This window comes from Morone saxatilis, unplaced genomic scaffold (genome assembly GCF_004916995.1).
Source record: "Morone saxatilis isolate NCDOM2014 unplaced genomic scaffold, NCSU_SB_2.0 Contig1, whole genome shotgun sequence".
Classification (NCBI taxonomy): Eukaryota; Metazoa; Chordata; class Actinopteri; family Moronidae; genus Morone; species Morone saxatilis.
This window is the reverse complement of record NW_023339651.1, coordinates 2,968,120-2,981,343: the sequence shown is the minus strand read 5'-3', so window position 1 is coordinate 2,981,343 and position 13,224 is coordinate 2,968,120. Positions and strand designations below refer to the sequence as shown.

General features: G+C 41.7%; 1 protein-coding gene across 1 annotated transcript in view; it reads right to left on the bottom strand.

The window, feature by feature from the left end:
* skap1 (src kinase associated phosphoprotein 1) overlaps positions 1-9,719 on the bottom strand; it is a 36,248-nt gene extending 26,529 nt beyond the window's left edge. Inside the window, exons 1-4 of the mRNA XM_035664781.1 lie at positions 9,339-9,719; positions 8,028-8,133; positions 7,405-7,430; positions 7,077-7,193 (exon numbers count right to left, since the gene is read on the bottom strand). Coding sequence (XP_035520674.1) covers positions 7,077-7,193; positions 7,405-7,430; positions 8,028-8,133; positions 9,339-9,378 — 289 coding nt within the window. The 5' untranslated portion in view covers positions 9,379-9,719. The remainder of the gene's footprint in view (positions 1-7,076; positions 7,194-7,404; positions 7,431-8,027; positions 8,134-9,338) is intronic.
* Between the last annotated feature and the right edge of the window lie 3,505 nt (positions 9,720-13,224).

Below are 13,224 nucleotides of genomic sequence, written 5' to 3'. Positions count from 1 at the left end.
AGCTACCCTATACGGTGGGGGGGCGCGAGGATAATTAATGCGGATTGACTGATTGCTCTTGAAACAGACCGGTCCTGCGCGCGGATTGTCCTCGAGCAATGAAGCGTTCCTGACAGACACTTTCCACCTTCCCCTTCTTCTCCGCTTCCTTCTTCTCTCGCTTCTTCCCTTTTTTTTCTTCCTCCCCTTTCTTCCCTCACACTAGACCGGTGTGCGGAACTCTTCCTCCGCGGCGAGGAGCCACACATCTCGGCCCCTTTTCCGGTCGTCCACCCCGGCCAGCCGAAGCACCGTCACCCGTGCTCTGGAGATCGTCTGTGCGCGAGTGCGAGTCCCAATTGAATGAATCGGGAATTAAATAAATAAACAAACAAAATTAATGAAGCGTGCAAACATTATTTATAGGTTATTTTCAGATTTCGGTGCTTGTTTCCACCTTCATGCTGAGCAAAAAAAAACAACACATTTATGCGCAACCTGACGTGCATCAGCTCGGTGTGTCTGTAGCTTTTTGCGAACATGAACTTTACTGCAACTTCACCTCATGAGGAGTTATGCCTCCGTTAAAAAAAAAGAAGGCGAGCAAGCTATTTTCCGCACATTAAAAAGTGTATGAAGTGCGTTTAAAGTGGGTGCTATACCCTCGACTGCAGCCCCAGCATTAATTGAATAAACTTTTGAACGTCTAAATAGGACCACATGAAAATAAGCATAATTCACAGTGAACGGGAAACACATTGGCGAGGCTGGTTTTAAATGAGGTCCAAATGGAGAGCTGTCTCCACGGGAGGCCCTCCATACAGGGCAACCATCCTATTCTCACCAGATATTTCTGATAGCCCTTTAATGATGCGAATTTTCAAACAGGGCCGTTCAGCAGGGAGACGCCCCGGCTATCTAAAGGTGGCGCAACCCCATGAGACAATAGAGCCATATTAGAGTAGAAAAGCATGCGAGATGCAGCGCTGCCAAGCTTTTGGACTGTGTGTTATGAAAAACAAGTCTGTCCTGTGCGCTCTGGGCGTGTAACAGTGGTGATGTGGGTACCTTTTTTTTCTCCTTTTTGTGGCCAACACAGTGTAAATATCAACCTCTACAAACAACAATGGCATCCATAACCGCTTCGAAAAAGGAGTAGAAGGAGAAGGAGAAGACATGATGGAGTCAGAAGTTGACTGGACACAAAAACAACGTGACCTTTTCTTCTCTGTGTGCGCAGGACAGATGCTGCTATTTCTGATCACCCTGACAGATACAGTGGAGGAGCTCAGGCCTCACAACGGGTCGTGCAATGTGAAAATGGTTTGGCATAAAAAAAAATAAAAAAAACAGACTAAAAAAACGTTCCACCTCTCGATCAAAAACGCTTTTAAAAAGACGTGAATTACGAGGCTCATGTCTTCAGACACCTTTAGATCAAGAGGATGGTGGTGTAGTAGAAGAAGAAGATGATGGCGATGATGATGGTGACGGAGGCACCAAATTAGTGCCTGTCACAGAGCCATATATCCGGCTGTAACCACCACCAGGCCTGTATGGATGAGATGAAAGCGCCAGCATCTATTTATAGGCCGTCAAAACACGCAGGTGGAGGCTTTAATTATCATTTGAACATAAACAGCCATAGCGTGCCGTCCAGCTCTGCAGGCTTTATGTGTCGTTTATATTCAGACGGGGGGGGGGATTGAATCTTAACAGTCAGTGAACTGAACAGCAAGTGAAATGTTGATATTATACACGCAAATAATGGGATTAAATATATCGTGTGCCTGACGTGTGACGGACCCAGTGTCATCTACATTTGTTTCCAGAAATGTCACTTCCATCTCTGCCAGAATTATGAGCACAATGGCTGCGCACACACACAAAAACACAAACTTTTACGAAAATGAAAGACAACATCTTTTTTTTTCCCCTGGGTACTCCAAGCACTAAGATCATAAAACAAACACAGAGCGTCCAAAAGTGTAATGATAGTGTACCGAGCATCTCCAGTATGGGCCGTGGGGTCAAAAGGTCAGCTGACCTTCTGCATTTCACCGCTTAAAATTTCAGCCATTTGATTGTTTTAACAAAAACTTTAACTATTTTGCACAAAGGTCTTTGCATGACTCATAATTTAAACGGTAACCCATAAAGTGCTTCGGTGACGCACCAGTTTCCTAAGGAGAAACACAGGGTTTCAGAAAACTTTCTGGGAAAAATATTTTAAAAATTGAGTCATCTTGTCCTCTTACATGCTATTGCTTAATGTTGATCATATTTTGACCGTATTGTTGGTTAACTCAAAGCTCCTAATCAGATCTCTAAAAAAGAAAACCCACACAACAACAATTTAATGTTAAATTTAACGCAGCATATCACCAAAAATAGTGTGTAACTGGCTGATAATAGGAGCCAGAAACATTTGGTACTGAACAACCTGCAACAAGTAAAACAAAACAAAACAAAAATATTACCACAATTATGATTCGACTGTAAACCAGTTATGTGTCCAGTAACCACAGCAAGATCCAGAGTGACATTATTTTTATAAAACTGTATTATGATAAAGCTGCAAATTATAATATTTAAATGTATCTTTCACTTCCTTGTCTTTGTCTCATAGCATCTGACCAGACAGCAACACTGGAATTAACTGTATCTTTTGATTCTTAATTATAATTAATAATTTATAATAATGTAACAGCAACACCAAGAAGATTTTGCTGCAGCTAAGATGCGGTTGTGTACATTCAGATGCACTAATAGGGAAACTTTGTATTTGTTCGAACATTGACGTTAACCACAGTTATTCATCCATCAGAGATGCGACAACAATTGAATAAAGATTTTGACCTGTGACGTATAATAGGTCTGTATGGTGGAAATTTAGTGAAAGACTCTCTTAATCAGAATCTATCAAGTAAGCTTTATTACTTCTGTCTTTATTATCGCGATTTCAAACTAAGTCAGAAATCAGAAATGTGACCTGGAAAAGACGCGTGTCATCTCGCATGGATGGCTATATGGCCAACGGTGTTGCCAAAAGCTCGTGATGTGTGTGTGTGTGTGTGTTTCTAGAGAAGCACACTGCCAGCAACTGAGAGAGGAAAGGCAAGGAGAGTGAAGAAGAATTAGAAAGACTGGAGGTCATTAACATATCCCCTCGCTTCCTTGCAAACTAGCAGCCGCTATCTAAATGTCACAAAATCCATACACCGATGAACGCGGGGAAGAATTAATCCCCAGGCAGATATTCTGACGGGATAGATACAGTAGATGGCTATCGCAAGAGTCCAAAGAAACTTCTCGACCGATGAGCGTTCTGTGACGGGAAAGGGAACAGATCACTCACGCACACAACTCTGGGCTGAGTGCAGACAGATCACAGGTTGGCCAAGCGAGAGGCCGAAAAGGTCGAGAGTTCAGACAACACGACCAGAGGCCGACAAACCTGCGAGGAGGTCATCAACGCAGACCCAAAATACTGTCCAGGTGCGGCGTATAAAAGTGAGCGTGACAGTGATTTATGTCATTTTTGTCTCTCGTTCTTTAAATGTGAAACGCCCAGAAACTTGCTCTTTCTCCATTTAATTTGACTCCAAACACAGACGAGGGCCAGTTGGCGCCTTTGCTGATTAACCCCCTAATGAAGCATCCATCCGTCAGCTGGCATCGTTCACCAGCCAAGAGACCCGGGCGTGCACCTTCAGAAGCACTTCACTTTACATAGCTTTCTCGAGCTTCAGCCAAAATGACAAAATTTAGATTTAATATTCTATTTCCCAGCAGCGTGTAATAATGTTGTTACTGTGCATTGGCTGCTCATATTCAAATGAGAAATAGGCAACAGCGAGACATAACTTCAAATTGGTTATCCTACTGCATTATATTGCAAGTAATTGGTTTAGGAAATTGTGCCGGCACTGTAATCACCGAAAAGGGGTCACATTCCTACACAACAAAGCATACCTGCCCTTAGAGATAAAACTAATAATTAATTAATAGTTTTTCAAGAAAGAAAATGTCAAACGCAGTAAACTGATAACAAGCAATTTAAAGGGATATTTTTCACTATTCACTGTTTTATAAACCAAATGATTAATTGATTAATCGAGCAAATAAACAAAAGAATGACCGATTATATGTCAACTTAAATGATATTTACTATAAATGTAAATGCACATAACATATGCCGCATTTTATACAGTAAATTATAATACGATACTCAATAACAAATAACGTTCTGTGAATAAATGAATCCACACCTATACAGACTTTATGGTACACGATACAAGACTCATTACGATCACGACCTCCTGAAACAAAGCTCTTCCTGCGGTGCTCCGTCATCGCCGCAAACATCCCCGAGCGCCCAGCAGTGCTCCCCCAATCAGAGAAAAACAAACAGACAATTTCAACTTCGTAAACTTGACCTGCAAACAGCATGACAGGGCTAAAAGCGCCACATCTGCGGCTGTCTCCTGGGGTCTGTTTACGTGTAAAAGTGGATTCTACACGCCAGAGGGAGAAATTCTGTGCATATATTTGTTTATGAATGCAAAATGTACTGGAATGGCAGCGAGTGTGTGATGGAGGGAGTGAAACAAACCCTAAAAAATGTGTGTGAGCCCCGAATAGCAGAGCAAGAGAGAGGTGGAGGGTGCTGAAGGGGGCAGACGAGGCTGGGGTGAGGCTGCAGGCGCGGTCAGGTCACCGGAGCGGTCGGCGGGTGAAACTCAGTTCACATTACCATGCAGACACCCGGGCTAACAATGGAGGCTCCATCTGTTCCTGTCAGCCATTACAAATCTGGTGTCACCCAGTCCGCTGAAGACAACAGGCCACCGCATCTAATCAAACGGCACAGGCTCCTCCCGCGTGTAAAAGCAACCATCGACTTCACACTCACTCACTCTCTGGTTAGGGAACAGAGAGCAGAGAAGGCAGGCAGTCGATTACCACGGATAATACATTCTCCAAGTCACAAAGTCTCTATTGTATACAGTAGGCTCAAATAAAATGATACGATTAAACTCCAGAGAGAGAGAGAGAGAAAAACTCTTCTACCTTTAGCCTTTTCACTAAATCAGAAAATTATCATTAATTTATGCAACAAAAGGTTAGTGTTAAGAAAAAAGAAGAAATTCAAATAAACCTAAATCGTCGCAGTGGATGATTGTTCCACCAAACACTGATTTCATTAAGTGCTCATGCCATTATTTTCCACAAACACTCCCTCTTCCATTGAATCAAGACCGCCCAGCAGAAAACGTGTGAGCCATTTCTTTCAACTGGCAGTGAACAGAGAATGAACTATGAACTCCACATGCCCTCTCAGTGAGGACACAGGCCATTCACTGCGCTAACACGGTCGCCGTCTCCCACCAATAAAAAGACAGATTCTTTTCTTACAGAATCAAATGTTATGATTATTGATCCAACGATAAAATGTAGTTGTTTAGCGTCGAGGGACATTAGCAGTCGATATTCAAAGCAAAAATGCAAATGAAAGAACAAAAGAAAAGTTCTGATAGTGCTGCATAATTGGCTATTTTTCACATTTAACGCCAACAATGGTGTGACACAATGTTCGTGCTTTAACAACAATCACATCCGCAGTAACAGACGGCGTAGTTTGTCGTTGGGCGTGTTACCATTACAGCCGTAAGGGAAATTTTTTAAGCATTTTTATAGTTTGATTTTGTTTGTTTCCCCCGAGGAAATCTCGCTTTGTTTATTCTGAAATGAACAATTCCAAAAAGAATGAATGATCATTGTCTCGTGGTCTTGTCTTTCCACCATCTGCCGTGATTAGTTTACTCTATTTTTCCAAAGTTGTGGAGGAAGACGGCGGTTACTCTTCTGTGGGCAGAGGACGGAAGAGTTCATTAAGCCAGCTCCAAATAAGGAGATCAGTTTTGAGTACTTCCAGCTGGCATTAAAACGGCGACAACATATTCTTTTGTCTTATTGGGAGATTCCACACGATTCCAGCTTTTACTTCACGAAAAAAGGAGCTGGAGAAGAAATAAAGCACAGGGGTTGAGATGGGCACCTGAGGCAGCAGAGTCAATAATGCCCACCTGCGGCACGTCACGTCAAAGGCTATTAGCCGGCGCGTAGAGTCAGAAATACAAAAAGTCTGAACGGGAGGGAGGGCAACTCTGGGGAAGGAAGATAGAGAGAAAGATTGATAAAGGGAGAGAGGGATGGAACACACATGGCCCCTCAGGTACAGTGTTGTATTTCAAACCCGGTTGTGAAAGAATAGAGGGGCTCGGGGTCAATAAATCACTGCATTAGCCTGCAGCTACAAAGCCTCCTCTCTGTGTGGGCCGGCCTCCTCGCCTCCCACAGTCCACACACACACAGCTCGAGGGGACAGATCAGGAGAGGAGGATCCGCCACTGGAGGGAGCTCTAGGTCCCCAATCGGGCCTTTTGTGAAACCACCAGCCCCCTTTTTTTTTCTCCTCTCTCTCTGGCACCAGGAGCCTACCTGGCACTAACCAGGAGGGAGAGGAGAAGGAGGAGGAGTCACTGATGTCACCGGAGCCAGGCAGCGAGGTAGGAGGCCAGCGAAGGAGGGAGGAGAGGGAGGAGAGGGGGGGAGAGTACTTCACAGATGTGGTCTGTTTTTTCAAATTAAGAGGGCGAGCGACAATACACAGCAAAAGGGGTTCTGACTGCGCTTCCTGCGGTGAAGTGTAGGTGTGCCAGGGAGGCTGATGACGGGTTGTGTGTCAAAACTGCATTTTCGTTCGTTTTCTCAGAGGAATACCGCATCGTCTCCTGTGACACCGACTCCTCCTTTGTACCTCTTCCTTTGTGGGTGCAGAATTCCCTCGCACACTGTATGTATAGAGGTGTACGTCTTATTATTGGGGTGACTGCAACTAGGTGGTGTGAACTCATATAGCCACATATAATCCGGGTTAGTGTCTGCTGCTCCAAACCAAAAACCCCCTTTTTTTTTTTTAAACTGGTGTTGTGAAGGTGTCTTTTGAAGTCAGATCTCTGCACTGCGCAAATAGACAAAGATCTCACACACACACACACAGGGAATCAGTATCAGTACGAGTGTTAACTTACACTCCGGGCCTCCATCATCCTGGTTGTCAGAGGCTAATGAGGCGTCGTCTGATTGGACGGAGCGGCCGAGACTGGAGCTGCGGTTGTCATCAGAACCGTCTTCCTCCCTATAGTCCACTGTGTGTGTGTGTGTGTGTGTGTGTGTGACATAGAGAGAGAGAGATAAAGCAAACAGGAGTGAGTGAGTAAAGTGTTAAGACTTAACTTTCAGTAGTATGTGATAAACCTGTCACTGACACATATACACACTCAGCAGAAACCACTCACTGTAGATACAGCAGGATGTGAGACTATGATGATAGAGACTCTTCAGAGTAATTTTACTTACACGAAAAGGGGAATTCTTCAGGGTTTCTGTAAAATCAAAAAAGACATACATCAAAATCTTTTGCACTGAATTGAAAAGTTTTTTGTGCTTTTAATTTCTCAGGCAACAGCTCCAGTATTGCTTCTCAAAAATTCAGTAATCACTTCCTGCACAGAAGACCACAAAACCACAGAGCATGCGTCTCTTATCATGCAGTGCAGGCAACACCAGTGGAGTAGTTTCCGGAGTTAAACTATCACACTTCGTACTAGACTTTCAGTTTTTTTTGGGGGGGGGGTTCATGGACTGTTTGGAAATGATATTAAGATTAAATGATCCTGATCAAAACAGATTATTCTATGAGAGCTTTAAAAACTTTTTAATAACAATAAATGAGAGCAATAACGTCTTGCAAGAAGTCTTGAAGGTGACACCATTAGACTAAATGAGTTCCTTCAAATGTAATTTTGTAAACTGTGTTTAAAGCAATTACAGCAACAATTAAGGTTCTTCTGCTGTATTAACAGCAAAAAGTCAGATAATGGTGTCGTGAAATTACGTTGTGACACTTGACTAGTAGAGCAGCTTCCTGTGGCCTCTTGCTAAACGCTGATTTAACGCTGCTTCTGAAGGTAAAATCCTACCTTGTGTGGACGACCCTGAAGTTATTCAGTAAGATTTTTCGTGTCTCTTGGGAATTTTCACTGAGGTCCTCATCTTGAAGGATATCTGCTATAAACAGCTCGCAGTCTGAGGAGAAGAAGAAGACACTGTAAGGAGGGCGTTCGAGGCGTGTTTCGAGGACACTGTCACACACAAGACGTTTATAACGTTAGAAACCTCATCGTTTACTCAAATTATGTACTTAAACAGTCCCACGTGTAGGTGTTGCAGATCACTGTCTGATGGTCACTCAATGAGAAGACCTTGAGGTATAACATTCAAAATAAAAGTCTAATATGTTTAAGAACTGCTGTGCGGTGTTTTATCTCTCAAATGAAGTTGTGCCGTCACTTTTATACTACAACATTAGCGCCTGTACAATATAAAGCATTACAGCACAACCACCTTGATTTTATACATATATATTTGTCAGTGCTTCTACTTTACAAACCAGTAGAGCTTTATGCCCATAAAATACATTAATAAAGTCTCACTGACGCTAATTAATGAAAAAGTCTTTAAAATATTCCAAATTAGTTGGCCCGTTTCTATAAGGATTAAATATTTAAGCTGCTTATAGTTTCACTATTACATTGCTTCTTCTGTGTGTGACTTGATCTGTGAAAATTAAATCTAAAGTCAGAGGTAAGACGTCACATTTTCAAACGTCTGTAGAAAGAAGTGGTTATGATTAATCATCTTCTTTCACCATGTCACTGAACTGAACTGCAACCGTATCGTAATATTATTCAGTGATGCGAGACCAATGCTTGTGAAACAGGCTGGCTAACGTCACTTATCTGATCAACTTCTTTATGTCCTCACTTCAAAATTACACGAACGTACTGACATATGCAAATGTTCTTCCAAAGGCCCGGCAGTACATGCAAATGTGGTCAGTGCCAACAGTGCCACCGTGTTACAGTATATCACACAGAGGGGTGAGAAATATGAGGTTTTTATGCTCTAGTGGTTGCTTTTGTTTGTACAACAAAGTGCAAGAATTATCTGAGCAATAAAATACAGAATTAAAAGAAAGCTGTGAACACAACATAATTTTTTTAGGCTGTCACTTAACTGTATAGGTGTTCAAAACTAGTATAATCATATGATTTGTACATTTTAAATGTGGTTTTGTTGTGATAAGCATGCCTGCTTTTACTATATTTCCATTGTTACACTATTATTCAATAACAGGACTTAAAGATATAACTGTAAGGGAATTTCCCCGTTGTGGGATTAATAAAGTAAACTGTTTAAAACATTATTACAGTAGAATATAAAGAAGTTACCATCCAAAAGCCTCCTGATGTCGTTCGGGATCGTCCCCATCCCTGGATTTCACCTGTCCAACTCGAGACACGTTGGTTCGCGGCACTTTTTCAGACTTTTTTCTGTCCCTTCTCACTTTGTTTTTCACTCCACAAGGCAGCCTACGTACGTCCAGCCTTCATGACAGGAACAAAAGCCTGGCACAGCATCTAACCACCTGTGTCCTCTCGTTCTGAAACCTAACTTCCGTGCATGCATCTAGATTTGCACAAAATGGGGTGGAGCAGGTATGCAGATGACAACTTCCTCTGAACTCTAGTTTCTCGGTCGAGGGCTGATGAGAAGGTTTGACTGAAGCTGAGGAAAACCCCACTGTCTGATCTGCAATAACAATGTCGCAAAGGAAGCCTGAGCAGGAGCCATGACCCTGTACATTGTCTTCTTTTAGCAGCACTGGAGCCCAGCAAAACTTTAAAACAAAAACAATGTAAGAAGACAACGCAAATCTTATAATGTAGGTATGGAAACTTTAATGTGACTGGTGTCTGCTGCTGAAATAACATGCATCTCTGCCTCTCTTTGTATGCTTTACTTTGTATATATGTGGATCTGTGCCATAATATGTGGTACGTTTGTAAAAGTGGCCAACTAGTGCTTCAAATAAAGCTAAAATCCTCTTGATAATACCTTTAACCACATGATCTGGGCTCACACGTCCAAGTTGGCGAGCATCCGGACTCGGGGAAGCGTCCTCAAGCGGGACGGTGAATCCCTGCCAGCTCCTGATCTTTTGCTTGTCCTCCCTGCAAAGTGCAATGAGCAAAACAGACAATTTCCCAATAAGGGATCAATAAAGTACCACATTATTTTAAAAAAAAAACACAATACTTGTCAGCAAAATAGGATTCCCTTTAGGAGTTTCCTGAATTAAAAAGAGCTATTCAAACCTTAAAGTCAGGGCTGCATGCTCTTGAAAAACCAAATTAAAATAAATATAATTATGTAATCAAACACTACCAACAGAGCACATTACTGGACTCTATTATTCTGCATTACTTTTGTATTAAGTTCAGGAATCAATTGGCATTTCTGTCTCCAGTATGAACACGTCCAAAAGCCTTTTTATTCCCCTTCATTGTGGCCAGTCAGTTAAATAATCCTCCACAATTAAGAGTGGAGAGTCTAAAACAGTGGTGACTGCTTTATGTCCCAGTTTTGTGGTGAAACAAATAACAGCCCATTTGCTTTTTTGGGGATAAATTATTATATAAGTATTTCATAATTTCTCATACAGCCACAAATATATAGCCTGTTTATTCCACTAAGTCATCTAAAAGTGGTCAATATTTTAACAGAGCCCTATTTCACTCACACTGGTTAGCTATTATAAGCTGATGTTTTATCTTATTTGGCTGCTTAAAATATGTGATTTATAAGAGTATGGGTTGTTTGTCAGCTCACTGGGTAGAAAGTAACACTTTACCCACCTTTTTGTTTGTTATTCTGAATCACAAGTCAAGTAAAGTCACATTTTACCGTTTAATAAGAAGGTGACACGGCCAGTTAGTGACGACTGGAGGCGCTAACCTTATGCTAACCTCATGCTAACCTGTTGCTAACCTAATGCTAACCCGTTGCTAACTTTATGCTAGCCTGCTGCTAACCTGTAGCTAGCCTGCTGCTAACAGTAATTGACCGTTAACCCATAAAATGGCCACTATTCTCTATTTTAAGTCCCTGTGTTGGTTCCCTGAAAGCAAATACTGTAGTTAAAGTGCAAAGTTAACGTTTTCACACTGACATTAGGGCTAATTAACTTGTAACCTAAGCTTATGTAACGCTACGGTTAAGCTAATTTAACGGCGGTTGGAAGCCGTTATTTAACGTTAGTGAACTGTTAGTTAACGTTAGATGGCTTCATCTGGAGGCCGTTAAATTAAGATAACTGCCTTTGTCACCTGGCCTCTGAAGGCAGCCGACGTTTCTCCTCTAACAACAGTATTTCTGTGTAAGTATATATATATTTATCACCTAATGTTAAACAATAAAAAGTTAGTTTTATATGTATACCACGACTTTTGCACGGGTGATGCATTCAGGTACTCATATTCTCCCAATTGGTTAATGAAGGTGTAAAATCGTAAATCAGAGTTGCGATTTTTTTTTTTTTACACCCACGGTATTTATGTTTTTATTTCAATATTTTATTGCACACAAACTTCGTTTTTCAACATAATTGACAAGAAGGTACTTTAGTGTAGATTCGTGTTTTATTTTAATGTACACTGGGTTAACTAGGTAATTTACATTTTGTGCAGATGCTGCCTTAAAAGCACCATTTTAGAAGCTGTGAAATTGACCTTTTTCACAGCAGACATTTTGACATGAAATAGTAGGGTAATCACAGGTGTAGCAGAGCCTTTCCAATAAAATGAAATCAAAATGTACAACAGCAGCACATTGACTTTGTTTGAAACTTTATTTAGTATCACCGGTAACACCTATTGTTTCATGTCATGGCTGCTGTGAAAAAGGTCTGTTGTAAATTAAAGTAATACATTTACAGCCTTGTTATGAAAATAATAACATAATGGGGACCTGTAATGCTGTCCTGTAATAGAAATCCAGCGGCATGCAATTACCTTGCACTTAAAAGATTAGAAAATACATATCCACGGGGATGAAACTGATGCTTTCGTAAGATCACACAACAATAAAAGATATAACAGCCTAATTACTCATTTTAAAATGTTTAATTCACATTTTCTTCACCACGAATAACACATTGTGTCAAATTGTGCTATCAGAAATTCTCCTACTATTTAAATTACACTTGCTGATGGGTCTTTTTGATTTAAGCTTTCAACTAATTAGGTTATTTCTGACTAACACTTAAATGCAGCATCACTAAATTGGTCCCTCACTATATCTGACAGGGCACGGATGAGTGGTTTATATTACCAGTAGAGGGTGAACAGCAATGGACTGGACTGAACTGGGCTTTTACGGTTGACATTATTGTAAGAGAAGGTATTGGTAGCAGCAGTAATACTAATAGAAATAGCGGTGGGCCTGACAATGGTCTTATTGATCCTGTATTACTGAAACACTGCAAGGAAAGCCATCAGGAAACCGAAGCTCATTCAGACACTGCTCACATCGACAGAATCCACCGGATATCAATCGAGACTGTGTTGGACTAATGCTGTCTTCCCGTTTAAAAAAAAAAAATGTTCAAGCTCACAAGATAATTATTTAACATCACACAGACACGCACGCAACATTAATTGCTATTCCAGGAGTATTTTAACATAAATTAGTCTTAATGCAACATTTTGAATCATAAAAAATGTTTCTAGGCCTTAAATTTAAGTAGAAAATGACCCTGCTGTGGCATTTTAACCATTAAATAAAACTTTTATTTCCCACACAGCACAAAAGCAGCAGTTTCCTTTCAGCACATATTCATATTTTAATAATTCTCAGTATTTCGCGCTGTTTCTCGGCGGTCTCCTTCCCCCTGCCACCTCTCTACAGGAAGCCACGGGGTCAGGGCGAGTTGAATCCCATGTCAGAATTGCCCCCATGTTGACCTGCGCCTGACTGGCCTCCCAGCAAAAAGCCCCTGTGAAGGTAAGAGGAACTGGGGGTCCCCTCCCCTGGAAAAGAGGTTCCCTCCCCTTGACAGCTCCACAGAGCCGCAGCCACCTGCCTGCTGGGTGAGCCCCATATGAAAAGGGAAGCCCTTTGTAATCCGACGGGGATTACACCACCCAACAATGCACCGCTGAAAGAGCGACAAAAGCCCTGTATCAAACGCCGCCGAGGGGGAGCAAGGCTATGATCTCCCGCTACTACCAACACTGACTCCTCCGCCACCTCTCATCTCCCCAAGAGGCTCTCCCC